At 38.2% G+C, this 17,641-nt stretch overlaps 1 protein-coding gene across 1 annotated transcript; it reads left to right on the top strand.

Annotated features, from left to right (window-relative positions):
* Positions 1-1,988: 1,988 nt before the first annotated feature.
* Positions 1,989-17,641, top strand: LOC128598997 (aldehyde dehydrogenase, mitochondrial). The gene is made up of 13 exons (XM_053610278.1): positions 1,989-2,207; positions 4,695-4,799; positions 5,049-5,189; positions 6,623-6,702; positions 7,969-8,080; positions 12,645-12,773; positions 12,888-13,001; positions 13,955-14,057; positions 14,235-14,419; positions 15,620-15,784; positions 15,910-16,067; positions 16,802-16,916; positions 17,317-17,641. The coding sequence occupies exons 1-13, from the start codon at positions 2,091-2,093 to the stop codon at positions 17,347-17,349; spliced, it is 1,557 nt and encodes a 518-aa protein (XP_053466253.1). The 5' UTR covers positions 1,989-2,090; the 3' UTR covers positions 17,350-17,641.

Here is a 17,641-nt window from a genome sequence, read left to right as displayed (position 1 = left end):
TGTTCTTGCTGCAATGAAGAAGACTGTAATGTCAGAAGCCCATCCCTCCTTCAGAGGACCACTGAGATGATTGTTTATAGCTTCGTTGTTGTGTGTGTGTGTCGGTGGAGTCAGCAGTGCAGAGTATAGGTAAGGTAAGTAGTGTGTCTATGTGCTATACATGAGTGTACTGATAAATAAGGTCTGTATTATGGCCTGAATGTCCCTTTGCACTGGCATGAGCACCCCACACATCCCTGACCCATTGTTGCTATGAGCTTGTTTTATTATTATTATTATTATTATTATTATTATTATTATTGTTATTTTTAAAGATGACCTCTTAAGTAATGTAATGTGTGTTTTATGTGAGTATGTGTATTCTAAATAAGTCTTTATAAAGTACACCCCATGGAAATTGGCTTTTTTTTTAATTACCTATTTGGACAAGCAAACGTGATCATCTTTGAAACAGTACCTATTAATAAAGTTGATATACTTGAACAAAACCACATGGAAAATTAGCTTTTACCAATCATTTATTCAACAGAAATATCAATAGATGTGATATTCTTCTGTGGAAAAAGTAAGTACACCCTTGGCCTCAGAAGCTAGTATTGCCCCCTTTAGCAGAAATAATTTCTTGTAGGCGTTTTGTATAATTGTCCACCAGGCTTGCTGGAATTTTTGAATACTCTTCCATGCAATATTTTTTCACTTGCAAGATGTTAAAGGGTTTTCTTGCATGTACTGCCCGTTTCAAATCCCCCCACAACATTTCAATGGGATTCAAATCCGGGCTTTGACTAGACCATTCCATAACCCTCTATTTCTTCTTTCTGAGCCATTCCTTGGTGGATTTGCTCGTGTGCTTAGGATCATTATCCTATTGAAAAGTCCACTTTCGGCTTAACATCAACTTTCGGACAGATGGCCTGACATTATCAACTAGCACTCTGATATGATGCAAAATTCATAGTTCAATCAATGAATGCAAGCTGTCTGGTCCCTGAAGCAGCGAAGCAAGCCCAAACCATAACATTTCCACCACCGAGCTTCACAGTTGGTATGAAGAGTTGCTTCTCCTGAAAAGCTGTATTTCAGATAATTTGGAGATCTTTTTAAATCTCTTGCCAGACTTATCATCCACAACCTTTTTTTTCCCTTACAGAACTCTAGATCTTGGGATGATGACACCACACACCTCAATAGCAGAGTAACACCAGACACTGGATTTGAGAGGGGTATAAATAAGATGGGTTCCACCTGCACTCCCTGAGCAGGTTCTAATGGACAATGTCCATTGTTAAAAGCGCTATACAAATAAAACTGAATTGAATAAGATACAAGAATTTCATTTATATCATTTGGCGAACACCCTAATGCATAGCAACTTACATTTATCTCATTTATACAACTGATCAGTTGATGGTTTTGCTCTAGGGCCTAGCAGTGGCAGTAGGTAGTGCTGAGATTTGATCTCACATCCTTCCAATCAGTAATCCAACATCTTAACCACTTAGCTACACCTTTCCATGTATTGTCCTCTAAACACTGTCTGATTGTTCTTGCCTGCATTCACTAATGATAAACTCCCTTCTCTGAAGATACAAAATGACAGCAGCACACGAGTGGAATTAAAATATCAGTGCAATGCACACGTTGTCCTCAGTCTACGTAATACACTTATTTTAAGACAGTGGCTTAAGCTATTTAAAAAAAATTCTACATAATTTTCCACATTATTTATATTAATAAGGAATGAAAAATATTGACTACAGAACCTTTAACAATGTAACACCACTAAATTCTGCGTTCCCCAAATCCCGCCTCCTGCGCTAGGATTGGCTAGGAGTTCACGTGATCAAATCAAATCGCAAATCCAGTCTTCTGTATCCTGATTGGCTAGTTTAGCACAAGCAGAAAAAAAACCCGCCTCCTGCGCTAGGATTGGCGGATTGTCTGTGATTTTGCGTTAATATCCCGCCCTTTAACGGCATCGGGGTGGGATTTGTTGCGATACTGCGGAGGAGGAAAACAACTCGCCCGAAACGTTTCTCTTAGTTGGTTTGCAGAGTTTACTAAAGAAGCACTTGTTGCGTGAATCCGTCATGCTCCGCACCGGCCTCACACGAGTCGTCCCGCACATCTCCCGCATTTCCGCGTGCAGGTTTTCCGCTGCAGCAATTCCTGCACCGAACCCTCAGCCCGAGGTTCACTACAACAAGGTACAGTAAAGGACAGTCATGGGGGGGTTCAAAATGACGCATTTGGCAACAAACCAACACGTTCCTCAGTGTTTTTGTTCTGCTTAGGAAGCGGTGCATTTTAGGCAAAGTGACGCACTTACTCATGAATCTGCACGAATACACCAGATCTGAACATGTTCTCTCTGCTCATCACTAACCTCTACTTCCTGCTACTGTACTTTATTTACACAGGAGTTAGTTCCTGTAGTCTTTGATGGTAAAGTTAGAGTCAAATTCAACCGATAAATCAAATCGAGATCCGGAACGAGCAGAACATTTTCTCCGAATAAACTCCCGAGTTCCTAATAATAAGGATAATGATTAATAATTGACCCTAACAGAAATAGAAAATGTTAACCATGTGATAGTAACCACTCATCTTCTCTGTAATATGTCATCATGATTTTCTGCAAGGTTCTGCATATTGAACAATATTTCACCTGGCAACTGCTAGTTTGAACACTTTACAAAGTTCTGTCAATCTTTGGAAACTATGTGGACATGTTCAGAGTGGATGAGAATGTTGATCTAAGTAGATTACTGTGCATCTTCTCATGATTAGTTTAGTGAGTTTTAAACATTTATTACTGGGGACAAAAACAGTACCTGTTGAACAGATCAATGTATTGTTCCAAAACTAATTCATGCAATATCACGCATCTTCTGTACAACATACCAGTCCTCTCATTTTGGCAACATTTAATGAGTTTTTATTTGGACAAAAAAATAAAATAAAATAAAAAATTCTAAAGCTTCTAAACACTATTGTATTGCTGTACTGAAGTGTATTGGTTCAAAGCATCTTGTAAATTATTATGCACGTTCTGTTAAAAATACTACAATCTTTACTTTGGTAAGGCTTTTACCGTTACATCATTTAAATAAAATTTTATTCGGGGGAAAAAAATCCAATAGCACCAAAATGGTTGAAGGAACTGATCCAAAACAATATAGGCAATATTATGCACCTTCTCTAGAATATACTACACTCTTTACTTAGGTGAAGTTTGTCTTCTATTGGTTTTATTTAATTTTTATTTTGAAAGAAATCAATGGCCACTGAACAGTAAAAGTATATTTGTAAAATATTATGCACATTTTCTTTGTATGGTGTAAAATTACAGTTTTCCTTCACTGGAACGAAGAAGCCCAAACCTGTTCCAGCATGACAATGGCCCTGTACACAATGTGAGCTCCATGAAGAAAGGCTATGTTTAGGCTGGAGTGAAAGACCTTGAGTGTCCTGCACAGATCCCTGACCACAACCCCAGTGAACACCTTTGGGATGAATTGGAACGTGCCTTTTCACCCGACATCTCTTGTAGCTGAATGAACACAAATCCCTACAGCCATGCTCCAAAATTTCATGAAAATCCTTCCCAGAAGAGTGGAGGTTATTATAACAGCAAAAGGGGTGAAACTCCATATTAATGCATATGGGTTTGGAATGGGAACAACAACAATAGCACAACAGGCACAATAGGTGTGCACAATAGGCACAACAAGCACAATAGGTGTGATGCTGAGATGTTCACATACTTTTGGCAATTTTTTTGAATTGTATCTGAAAGCAAAACGGGAAACATGCATTTAAGATTAAAACTCATTACTTTTGGTTTGGTTTTAAGAGAGATGTTGTATCTTCCATAAATGTTGCGTGATATATGCATGAAAGTTACACTTGCCAAACTAAAAAGTGTAGTACATTCTAGAGAAGGTTTTTCCAATTAAAAATTCATTAAAAATGGGTAAAGATTTAATTCACTAAAATTAAAAATATGTAGTACATTCTGCAGAAGGTGCATGATATGGCACTACTTGTTTTGGAACAATAGTCTTTAACTGTAACTATTTAACATTTTTTTTAAAGAAATTCATTTAAATATCTGTCTGTGACAACCCATTACTAGGACACCAAACAAATCAGTTTATCTACTTTATCTTCTCTCTAAATCAGAGTAGCAATTTTGCAATAGATGAATATACAATATATAAATTACCCATCTTTTTAATATTACATTTCAAATAAACCAATTGAAACATATGTTTATGGTAATTACATTGTAGTATACATATCATTTCATTTATTAGTGTACTATTCATTCAACACAACCTGTAAACAAAACCTGTAATTTGTCGACGGTCCCTTAGGTCTCCTAGTTATTACAGATTAAACAGCATCGATTACCAGAAAATAATTATAATTGTTTGTAGCTGATATTTGAACCTTTTTGAGCCTACCATTTGAAAGCTGTTGAAGACAGAAATTTGAACATGTTAATGTGAAACAAACTTTACTGCAGTTAGCTAGGTTACTTTAGGCAACCTGATATACTGATCTATAGTAAATTGTCATAATCTAATTGTAGTGCAGTGCAGAAAAGCTCAGGGTTTTAACAGTCTAAAAACAATTACTCTTGTGCTGTATTTAATTGTGCATTATATCCTGGGCTTACTTTCTTCCAGCTCTTCATTAACAATGAGTGGCATGATGCTGTGAGCAAGAAAACCTTTCCAACCCTCAATCCTGCCACTGGTGAAGTCATCTGCCAGGTTGCAGAAGGTGATAAGGTAGGTGGTTGAGTGTTTGTGCATGTTCGCACTTGCCAGGTTTGATTTACTGATCAAATACTGTTCAGTCCCTTGTTGTTTTCTTGTTATGAACATACTATTTTATGATTAACTTACTGATCTAATGATTGTAGAACATCTGACCATGTTGGTTCTTGCTAGTGTTTTTTTTTCTTTCTAAAAACTGTATAGAAAAGATGTCTTATGTCCTCATAGTGCCTCAATTGGTTGTTACGACTCTTCTCTCAGGCAGATGTAGATAAAGCTGTGAAGGCTGCAAAGGACGCATTCAGACTTGGTTCTCCATGGCGGCACATGGACGCATCTCAGCGTGGACTCCTTCTTTATCGCCTGGCTGATTGCATCGAGAGGGACTCTGCCTACCTGGCAGTGAGTGACAACTGCTTTATCCAATTATGATGGGGTAGTGTGCATGAATCCATGCTGGGAAGGGGTTGTCAACGTGGTCTGTGGTCCAGATGCAGACCCATGATGATCATTGATAATCAGTGTTTAAAGATGAATGGACGTAGAAGTGTGTACTTATTCTCCAAGCTCCAAATTCAAAATAGATCTAGAGTCTATAGCACTAATCAAAAGTTGAAGTGCCATGAAGCGCCACTATGAAACAAAACATAACTCTTACAAATTGTTGTTTTTATAGCTATAATTACGAATGGTTAAACATTTAAAAGTAGCTTTTGTTACTATTCAGTTATGTTTGTTGCTTTTCCGGATTTTTGAGCAAATCATTTTATGTAACTGGATTTTTACAAATTTGAACTGAATATCCCTGATTTAGGACAACATTTTCTGTGATTGCTGTGCTGGATTGCATGCAAAGTGCTAAAATATGTTTAATTTCTTTTAATTCACAAAGTCAGAATCTGCTTATAGTCACAACTGGGGAAACAATGACAGCTTGATCTTCTTTAAATGATGTGAAAATGTGGCCTGGCCTGTGTGACTGGGTAATGCTCTGTGTATGGCTCTGTAATTAAATAAAATACGAAACTGGACTAGTTGCTATTGTAAATGAATGTGCTTGTCCCTTTCTGCATACTATCATGTTGCAGTTGGCCAGTGTCAGAGGGAAAGAGATCTAGAGCAAGTTGCCCAGTCATTATGACTTTGCTTCCCCCTTGAATAATGTGTTATTTGTAATATTTGAATTGCGAAAGATTATTATTGAACCTTATCAGGGCTCAAATATCTGACAGTGACTCAGCAATCTTGCCACATGTGAGCATGCTTTGTTCTGCAGATAATATTCGTTTATTAGTGTATAATTAATTGCTATAGTATAAAAAGGGATTATGAGTGAATCACAGTAACATATTTTTTTGCGATATGGAGAGCCAAACCCTAGATGTTCTCCTTGTGTACATTGTTGTTTTTGTACAATTACTAGTCAAAGTGCATAACAAATCTGGCTTGTACAGAGAACACAGTAGCAGTGACCCTGTGATTATAAATCTCCCTACCTTTTGAGTATGGTTCTGCTCAGGGTTTCCTCTGTTTCCTCCTCATGTTGGTTTTTCCTTGTCACTGTGTATTGTGTGTTATAAATAAAAATGGAATTAAATATTCTCATGCTTTAAGTGCACATAGTCATTTTATTGTCATCTTACATTAAAAGTTCAAACTTTATGTATAGTTGAAAAGACTTAGAAATTATCTAGTTTTATGTAATTTAATTAGAATTTTGCACTGTACTATATATGGAGGAAACCTGTGGAAGATAAATTTTTGATGTATCCAGCAGTTTTTTTAAAAAACTTCTTTTGTTTTCATGTAATTTATTCATGATGTTTGTATTGCAGGAGCTGGAAACTTTGGACAATGGAAAGCCATATGCTGTGGCCTACACAGTTGATTTGCCCATGGTGGTCAAATGTTTTAGGTGAGATTTGATAAAGTTTTGCATTTAATTTGAGTGATGAACTGGAGTGCCCAGTAGTATAGTAGCAAATAATATTAGAAATGTCTCAGCTTATCCAGTATATTTTACATCACTATCCTTGGCTGAACAGGAGAATCAATGGAGAACCACATCAAATCTAGCATTAGTCAGAATATCAGTGTGTCTTCCAATAGAGCCTTCATATGAAATGACTCACCAGCTACATGTCTTTCAGATATACGCTCACAAAACATTCTATTCACTATACTATCACTAGACTAATACTGGGTCAGGCCTCCCTTTGCTCTCAAACAGCCTCAATTCATTGTGGCATGGATTCCACAAGATGTTGGAAACATTCCTTTGAGATTCTACTCCATGTTGATATGATTGTATCATGCAAATCCTGCAGATTTTTCAGCTGCACTTTCCTGTTGCGAATCTCTCGTTCTACCACGTGCCGAAGGTGTTCTAGTGGATTCAGATCTGTTGACTGGGAAGGCCACTGAAGAACACTGAACTCCTTGTCATGTTCATAAAACCAGTTTGAGAAGACGTTTGCTTTGTGACATGGTGCATTATCATGCTTGTTTTAGCCATTAGACGATGGGTAAATTGTGGCCATGAAGGGAAGCACATGGTCAGTAACAATACTCTCATAAGCTGTGACATTCAAGCGATGATTGATTTGTATTAACGAGCCCAAAGCGTACCAAGAAAACATGGTTAACATTTTTTTTGGAAAACATTTTTTCCCATTCTGATGGTTGATGTGAACATTACTCAAAGTTGCTGGCACGTATCTGCATGATTTTCATGCACCGTACTGCTCCGCATGATTCGGTGATTAGATAATTGCATGAATGTGTAGGTGTACAGGTTTTCCTAATAAAGTGTTCGGCATTGTATGCATTAATAAATTGATTTTTTTTTGGCTGTAAGTAAAAAAATGTGTGTGTGTGTGTGTGTACTACTAACATTTCATAAAGACGTAATGAATAGCTTTGCCCTGCAATGGATTGGCACCCTGTCCAGGGTGTACCCCGCCTTGTGCCCCATGCTTCCTGGGATAGGCTCCAGGTCCCCCGTGACCCTGAAGAGGATAAGCGGTATAGAAGATGGATGGATGGATGAATAGCTTTGTTCAAATAAAAATATAATTTGGAAATTTTGAATGTATTACCAAACTCAACTCTCCTATGTGCAATATCTATGGATTTTTCAAATGTGAATTGTTTGTGTGTTTTGTTAATGGGAATTCTGCAGGTATTATGCAGGCTGGGCTGATAAATGGGAGGGCAAGACCATTCCAATTGATGGTGATTATTTCTGCTATACCCGACATGAGCCTATTGGAGTGTGTGGCCAGATCATTCCTGTAAGTATTTGTTTATTTGGCTTAAGTTTTATTTTTGTCAATATTATTTTTCTTTTTTTCTAATTAATATGGTCAGAAATATTTTGTGGTTTTAGCTCATTTTCAGATTTCTTTCTTAAGATGTATTAATTATCCTTCTGCTCCTACTGCTTAAGAATGAATGTCACTTTTACCATCTCAAAATGACAAGTATGCGGCAGTAGATTACATATTTGCTTAGCGTCATTCGTAAAAAAATATTTCATTGGTCAATTGTACATGAAGGGAAGACTACATATATTTTTTTTAACTCTGTGTAATAAGCTTTGGCTGTATACTACAGCTGTTGGACGCAAATCTTTCTTTTACATTAGCGTTGAATAGATTGGCTGTTTTCCTCATGAGATAAGAAATTGATGAAAGATGAGTGGAAAACATTGCAGTTCTGGGGCAGAGACCTATTTAAACAACATTGACAGGACTTTTGTCTGTGCACTGTCTTGAAGGGGAAAAAGCCATCTTGTGTAAACGAGTGTTACACAAGCTGTGGATAAATTTAGCATCATTTTGGCAGTGATGTGTTTTGGCAGTAGGGGTAGGTTTGTGTAAAAAGCACTCTGTATAACATATGGTTTATTAGTTTAATGAACATAGGGTTATTTATTAGATAAGGGCAAATAAATAAATAAATTTATCAGCAGCCAACTGATATTATTATTATTATTATTATTATTATTATTATTATTATTATTATGTCTGACCTTGCATGAAAGTTGGAGTTCTTTGGATGATGCGCTCTCTTGTTTTTGCACCAAAAACATTTTTTTAGAATTATGTCCCATAGGCTCTGCTTTGGTCTCATTAGATCATACCACAATTTGCCACATTATTTGGGATGACTTAGGCAGGCTTGGGTGTTTTATTTTATGAGAAAGGCTACCCATAGCCCAAACTCTATAACACCCTCCATTCTTCTGGGAGCTTTGTACAAGATTTTGGAGTGTGTCTGTGGGTGTTTGTGCCCATTCAGTCAAAAGAGCATTAGTGAGGTCAGGCACTGATGTTGGACATGAAGGCCTAGCCTGAGTTTGTGTGCATTCTGGAGGTTTTCTTCAAGGTTGTGCCAATATTTGGCTGCATTTATCTATCCCTCAATCATTAAGTCTCCCTGTCCCTGCTGCTGAAAAACACCCCTATAGCATGAGGCTGACGGTATTAACCAGATGGTGTGCAGTGCCTGTTTTTCACCAGACATAGTGTTTGCTTGCTATCCTGCCCAAAGAGTACACTTTTTGTCTCATCAGACCAGAGAATATTTTTCCACATGCACCGTACTCTGCCTTTTAATCAACAGTGGCTTTCAAGTTGCCACTGCCATAAAAGCCTGATTTATGGCGTGCTCCTGAGATGGTTCTCCCATCTTTGCACAGGACTTCTGGAACGCTTTTAGAGTGACTATTGGGTTCTTTCTTAACTCGCTGACCAAGGCCCTTCTTTCACAGATGCCCCAATTGGCTGGATGGCCAACTCTATTAAGGTTCAAGGTTGTGCCAAGCTTCTTCTGTTTCAAGATTATTGAGGCCACTGTGGTCCTGGGAACACTCAAAGCCTTAGAAATTGTTTTATATCCTTGCTTTGCCTTGTACAATACAATCTTTGCTTGTATTTTTCTCATTTGTAAGTGAATAAATGTATAAATGTAAATATCCTTGACGTTGCCACAATTTGATCATGGAAAGCCACATAGAGTTCTTGGACTTTATGGCTTGGTTTATGTCCTGACAGTGCAGTGTAAATTGTGGGCCCTTATACCCTGATGTGTGCCTTTCCAAACTGTCAAATCTATTTGCAACAGGTGGATTCCAGTTGAGTTCTAGACACATCTCAAAGACAATTAAAGCAAACAGGATGACCTGACCACAATTTGGAGTGCCATAGCAAAGGGTCTGAATACTTTTGTGAATAAGAGATTTCAGTTCTTGATTCTTAATTCATTTTTGAAAATCTCTAAAAACATGTTACTTATTGTAAACATGTTATAGTTACTTGTAGATTGATGGGTAAAAATGGCAATTAAATTCACAAGTGTGCAACCAGTAAAGGTATACTTTGAATACTTTCTCATCCAAAAAATCCAAATAAGCTTTACAGATCTTTATTGGAAAGGGTTTACACGATGTTGTCCATGCTTGTTCAATGAACCATAAAAATTATTGCACATGCACCTGTGTGACAGTCTTTAAGACACTAAAGGCAATTAAGGCCACAGTTACAATAACTTAGGACACTAAAGAGTCCTTTCTACTGACTCACCAGAAAAAAACACCATAAGAAAGATGCCTAGGGTGTCTGCTCACCTGTGTGAACATGCCATAGGCCTGCTGGAGGGTGGCATGAATACAGCAGATGTGGCCAGAGCAATAAACTGCAATGTCCGTAATGTAAGACGCCTGTGTTGGGATTTGAAACTAGAGAATCTCCGGGTTACGATTCTTAAGAAGAGAAAAAGTGAAGATACACAAGAAAGACTGTTTTCATTGTAACTGTTTTCATTCCTTCTACTGCCTTAGAGATGTTACCATGGACATCATCGTTGGGTGGCATGTATTTGCAATACTGATCCCTGTTCTGTACGGTGGTGAGATGAATGGCAGTTAGTTCTTGTTTGAAAGTTTAGTAAATGCATGCTCCTGACAAGTGGAGTGGAGAGAATAATAGTAATAGGATTACTTAAGTGGATGAGGGCACAAATGCCATTCCAATTAGCGTGGAGGTAGAAATAGGCCTGTGAACCATATATCCAATACCAATCTGGCATAAACAGTGACCCTATCCTGCTAGGGTGGAGAAGTGAACATGGTGGGGTGTTGCAGTAACAGCTGGAAGTATATTCTCCTAGAATAACTAAGCATGAAGAGGCTGGTATGGCACCTAAATCCCCCCCGCCCCTGTATGACGAACACAGACCGTGTAAGGCTTATGAGGCTTGTTCACAGTGATATGAGCTAGGGGTGGTCCAAAATTATGAGAGAGAACCATTGGTATATGAAAATGCCACGTGAAAAAACGAGGAATGATTGGCATTCAAAGAACAATTGTTGAGAAAATGCCCCTTTCTCCATCGATGGAGATTAGCACGCATCATTTTGGTGAGAGGAACAATTAATCTGAGAACTAAGGGACTGCAGGGAAAAGGGGTTGTCTACTGAGGGGTTGTCAAACCATTCCTGAACAGTTTTTGCAGGGAGCATTATCCTGTTGAAAGAGGCCACTGCTATTAGGGAATTTGTCATGAAGTGGTATACTTAGTCTGTTTACTTAGTCTGTATACTGTATACTTAGTCTACAATGTTTATGTAGGTGGTACATGTCAAAGTAACATCTACATGAATGACAGGACCCAAGGTTTCCCAGCAGAACACTGCCCAGAGCATCACACTGCTCTCACACAGCTGGGTTGCCTTCTTCCCATAGTGCATTCTGGTGCCATCTCTTTCTCAGGAAAGCGATGCACATGCATCCGGCTGTCCACATGATGTAAAAGAAATCTGGATTCATCAAACCAGGCCACCTTCTTCCATTACTCCATGGTCCAGTTCTGCTGCTCACATGCCCATTGTAGGTAATTTTGGTGCAGACAGGGGTGTTCTGACACTTTTCTATCATGGCTAGCATTAACTTCTTCAGCAATTTGTGCTACAGTAGCTCTTTCGTGGGATCGGGATCGGACCAGACAGGCTACCCTTCGCTCACTATACACATCAGTGAGCCTTGGGCACCCATGACTGTCATTGGTTCACCGTTTGCCCTTCCTTGGACCACTTTTGGTAGGTACTAACCACTGGAACACCCCTCAAGACCTGTTCTTTTGGAGATGCTCTGACCCAGTCATCTAGCCATCACAATTTGACCCTTGTCACAGTCGCTCAGATCCTTACACTTGCTCAATTTAACTGCTTCCAACACATCAACTTCAAGAACTGACTGTTCACTTGCTTCTTAATATATCCCACCCCTTGACGGGTGCCACTGTAACAAGATAATCAATTTTATTCACTTCACCTCTCTGTGGTTTTAATGTCATGACTGATCAGTGTGTGTATACTATATATACAGGAAAGGTCTTATTTTAAGTAAGACCAAAAGGAAGAAGTTGTCAGTTTCCAGACCTGATTTGAAGAAGGCAGTGTGTGAATTTCAAACATCTGGCAGAGTTAGAACAGAAATGCCAGGAAGAATTAGAGGAGGCAGTTATTACAACTGAGAGGATACAAAAGCTGCTCACAAGATAAAGTGATCTACTTTACTATTTTGTTACTTGTAATAATGAAGAAACGTCTATGGAAACCTAACACACTAAATATCTTGATGACTTGCATTGCATTTTTTAAAATCTTCATTTTATCATAAGGGTTGCACTGTATGAATGTATATACAATACCTTGCTCTGTAGCACCTGCTGTGTAAAACTGGTCTTTTGTGAAAGGGAGCACTGAAAACCATGCATTGTAAAAACAAACAAGTCCTCTTTAGACTTCATGTTGCCCATGTAATGATGGTTAGCATCTTTCTCTTTTTCTTCCAGTGGAATTTCCCTCTGCTGATGCAGGCATGGAAACTGGGACCTGCTCTGGCTACAGGTAACACCGTAGTGATGAAGGTGGCAGAGCAGACACCTCTCACTGCACTCTACGTGGCCAGCCTGATCAAAGAGGTTTGAGCTGTACCTTTAGGCTTAAATATGCCTAAGATACCTGCATCTCAACAAATTTCATATATACATATACACAAAATTCTGCATAGATATTTCTCAATCTGTTACCTTTAGGTGGGTTTCCCTCCAGGTGTTGTGAACATCATCTCTGGAATGGGCCCTACAGCTGGGGCTGCCATCTCTTCTCACGTTGATGTGGATAAGATTGCCTTCACTGGCTCCACTGAGGTAACAGTATAGATTTTCAGAATTAAATGTGGACATTGCACATTGCGTGTCAACTAGGGATGTGCATTGTGCCAGATTTAGTTAACTGCTAGGTGCTAGGTAAAATGAGTGTTTAATATACAAGTAGTTTAAAAATGGTGAGGCATGCGGTTCTAGGAAAATAATGGTCTGATGCATCAGGAATATGCACAGTAAATGATGCTGCAGTGCAGATGATGCTTTCAGGTAGTTGACGAGTACCACAGTATTCATGATGTCTATTATATTTCACCAAGACTGGCACACAACACTGTTTGATGGATGATGCATTGGTATGCTGTCAGGTCAACTGTCATTTAACACGCTAGTTTAAAGGGCCATTCACACCAAACTTTTATACATGCATGATTACATAATCACTTAGCCAGGTGTTTGATTTAGATCTCGGCCTGGATTGGACTTTCCTCCAATCCGAATCCTGACCGGAGTCTGCCTATTGAGTACCCCTGGTTTATAGTTACAGTTACTGTTGTGGAACATCTGAGAAGCAAGTTCATTTTCATTATAACTGCTATAAACAGTCATCCCCTCACTAGCCTCTCTCTCTCTCTCTCTCTCTCTCTCGACAAATAAGACAAAAAAATGCAGCTTGTCACTTAACTGTGACTGTCACTAAAAAGTCCTCATTCCTGGAGACTTTTCCTCAACTCCAGACATTGACTGAAGTCTTTCAGAAATATTAATTAAACATCTCTTTACAGATCACATCACCAGAGCAAAGTTTGTATGTTTGTTATTGTCATCATGTATTATCTTTCTTCTGCCTCACAAGATTCATATCGCTGTTGTCTCTAACTTGTACACCAGGATGTGCTGCTGTCTGCATCAAAATATTGCCATGGATGCTCTTTTTCATACTTTATAAGTGCAAGTTTTTTTTTCTAAATTATTTGACTCCAGTACATGTTCTGTAGGTAGGTCACCTAATTCAGCAAGCCTCTGGCACCAGCAACCTAAAGAAAGTAACTCTGGAACTGGGAGGAAAGAGTCCCAACATTATTTTATCTGATGCCGACAGTGAGTACATTTTCTGTGTAGGTTGTTTTCAGAATTGAATTCAGTGCATCTCTTTAGTCTGCCACTGCAGAAAGTATATTTTGGTTCCGTTGTTGCTGAAAGCCAATGCATTGTGAATTTAGCTTTAATATCTAGACAAATCCCAATTTTGTTGAACTTTTTTCATTGTTCTGGCAGTGGCGCAAGCAGTGGACCAGGCACACATGGCCATCTTCTTCAACCAGGGTCAGTGCTGCTGCGCAGGTTCTCGCACCTATGTGCAGGAAAACATCTACAATGAATTTGTCGAGCGCAGTGTGGAAAAAACAAAAAAGAGAATTGTGGGAAATCCATTTAACCTTCAAACTGAGCACGGACCGCAGGTACGGCTGTGGGGCACACCTTGCCTATATAAACCTTTTCTACAAAAACCTTTGCTTTCCCATCTCACTGGGTGATCTAGGGTATGACCGTTTTCTTGGAGCTTTTTGCTGAATCTTTATAGCTGTGATTTTGGTTAGAGAGGGTCACACTTAAGTAATGACAAATCTGTGATGCTCAAGTCAGAGTGACCTGTACCACGAATTCACACCAGATTGTGACATGTAAGAGGGATGTGTGTAACATGCTAATGTAGGCATAAGCAAGCTTTCATGCAATCCAGGATCTGTCCAATTAATAATAAGTGCAAGGGCCACCTGTATACACATACACACACATACATCAGATCCATAAATATTTGGACATTGAGTTATTATTTTAGCTGTCTACCACAGTATATTGGAGTAGAAATTAAATAATGAATATGAGCTCAAATTGCAGACTGCAATAATTTGAGGGTCTTTGAATCCAAATCGGGTGAATGACAAAGGCGATTTTTATACCGATTTTATACTGATACTGATAACTAAGTTGGGCAGTACCTGCCGATAACCAATTTATCAATCAATGGTCTTTAAAAAATTTATACTGAATGAAAACATAACACTCAAAGTAAAATATTCCTGAACTTTTATTACAAAAATAAACACTACTGACTGTACCATGAAAATGTACTGTACTTTTTTAAATGAAATAAACATTAAAATATATTGACTCTTAATAAATATTAAAGTAAATAAAAGAAACGCATTCAAACTGAACCAAAAAGTAACACTCTGAATAACAAATAAAAATACAGACACTTCAAATAACACAACAAAATTTGTCGGTGATGGATTTTGGCAAAACCGATTAATCGGTCAACCTCTAATGCCTTGAAATGCAAATGCCACACTTGAAATCTGATATTGATATCTGCTTACTTGTAAGTGAAATAATGAGGTGATGATACACACCTGGCCATGGAACAAGTATGCAGTCAGTTATTTATGTTCCCTTAAAAAGGGATATAAAAAGTGCTGTTAGTCTTGCGTTCACCCGCTATAAATGCCCTCAAATTAAAGCTGAAAGTTTAAAATAAGAAAAGTGTTGTGTGTCCAAATATTTATGGACCTGACCATATATATTCATTGTAAAAGTATATAGTATATTCATAAATTATTTGTTATTATTAATTGTATTATTTGCTCTTTTGGCTAAAGATTGATGATGAGCAGTTCCAGAAGATTCAGGGCTACATAAACAGTGGGAAACGTGAAGGAGCAAAGCTCATGTGTGGAGGCGGTGTTGGAGCAGACCGCGGTTACTTTATCCAGCCTACTATCTTTGGAGATGTTCAGGATGGCATGAAAATTGCTCGTGAAGAGGTGACGCCGAAGCTAATAACCTCTTATGTGATTGTACCCTTACATCATGATTTAACAGAAACCAAATATTTTCAGTGCTTCGCTTAATTTAAACTCTCAATTACGCTTTGCTACCTCTTTATTAGATCTTCGGTCCAGTTATGCAAATTCTGAAGTTTAAGACCATAGAAGAGGTGATTGAGAGAGCCAATGACACCAAGTATGGCCTGGCAGCTGCTGTCTTCACGAAAGATATCAACAAGGCGCAGTACATCTCTAACAGTCTTCGTGCTGGCACTGTCTGGTACATCGATAACATACTTTTACTCCAAGGGTTAGGTTTTAATCCGAGCTGCACAGGATGATTACCATGCACCGATCAGTCAGGAAAGATCATTGATGGTTATTGTTCTCATGGGGTTTCACGTGTTCTCCCCATGTCCCTGTGGGTTATTGAATGATTGATGAATTTAATTTGCCAGTAGGAGTGAATGTGTGTGCATGGTGCCAAGCAATGGGCAGGGTATATTCCCTCCTCATGCTCACTGTTCTCAGGATAGGCTCTGGATCCTGTACTGAAGAGAAATGAATGAAAGCCTGTGGTCTGAATTGAAAAATGTTGTTAACAAAATCCCTTTACAAGTGTTTTCCAAACTTGTTAGACATTACAGGAAGAGGCTTAGAGGTGTTTTTCTCTCCAGGCGAGGCATCGGCAAATATTAAATGTTGGGGTGCTGATAAATTCGAAGCCAGGGTTTTGCATTAAAAAAAATAAACCAGTTTGAAAAAAAAGATATTCTGTTTAAGAACTATACAGTGCCCCCATGGGGTGAAGATAAAAATATTATGACTTTTTATTTTTACATTCAATTTAATGACGTGACCATAATCTGGAGTTGACTATTATACTGGCTTTTGTCTACAAATAAATTTGCACACATTTGTGCTCATTTTATGGGGAAACTTTTTTGTTTTTTGGAGAAGGGAATGTGGCATATTCATTCCACTCAGTCAGGTTTTCATATTTTTCGTCTACAGGATTAACTGCTACAATGTGTTTGGAGTTCAGGCTCCATTTGGTGGTTACAAGGCCTCAGGGACTGGACGTGAAATGGGAGAGTATGGCCTGGAAAACTACACTGAAGTCAAAACTGTAAGCATGCACACCTTATCCTTGTGAAACAGTACATCAAATCTTTCACACTGTCTATTAGTATCTAACGGGGTGTGAGAAAAATGACTGATTTAATCATGATAACTTGAAACGTCTACGATTGGCAAAAGTATTTAGGTATATGTTATTGTTATTCATGCTATTGAAAGTAAAGAACTTATTAATAATAAGTTAAATTATTAATCTGTGATCTGTATCAACCAAATGGAGTACAGCATTTTTGACATCATGCGTAACTAGCTATAGAATGACTTATACTGATATGTCTTATGTGCTGGTCTCCATCGATCCAAAACGTGAATCACAATTTATGATGGTATATGATTTGACATTTCCCCCTCATAAAAATTAATCTGTGTTATCATTTCTGGTCCGGCAGGTAACAATTAAAATTCCTCAGAAGAATTCATAAGTGGTTTTGACCATCCCTTTGAAGAAACCAGTGACAAAAAAGGGCGTACAAGTACAAGAATTATTCTTTAACCAAGAAATTTTCTTGATTTATAAAGCTTTTCTGTTTTCAGGGAACCTTATTTCCTTATTTAGCACAAGTGCATCAAATATATTGTTCTTATGGTATTTGTTCCATTGTTGCTTTTGTTGCATTTTGATAGTGACTCAGGAATACACCTTGTTTTCACACAGGCACTGGAATTGTGCAGTGCTTTAACTCAATTTTTCTGCAATAAATACTTCAAAGCTTT

This window comes from Ictalurus furcatus, chromosome 22 (genome assembly GCF_023375685.1).
Source record: "Ictalurus furcatus strain D&B chromosome 22, Billie_1.0, whole genome shotgun sequence".
NCBI classification, from domain to species: Eukaryota; Metazoa; Chordata; class Actinopteri; order Siluriformes; family Ictaluridae; genus Ictalurus; species Ictalurus furcatus.
Note: the sequence above shows the minus strand (reverse complement) of the source record. Positions and strands in the feature narration are given on the sequence as shown.

Coding starts and splice junctions, on each gene's coding strand:
- LOC128598997 (XM_053610278.1), top strand. CDS start 2,091: ATGCTCCGCACCGGCCTCACACGAGTCGTCCCGCACATCTCCCGCATT. Junction 2,208..4,694: donor CCGAGGTTCACTACAACAAG/GTACAGTAAAGG, acceptor ACTTTCTTCCAG/CTCTTCATTAACAATGAGTG. Junction 8,081..12,644: donor TGTGTGGCCAGATCATTCCT/GTAAGTATTTGT, acceptor TTTTTCTTCCAG/TGGAATTTCCCTCTGCTGAT.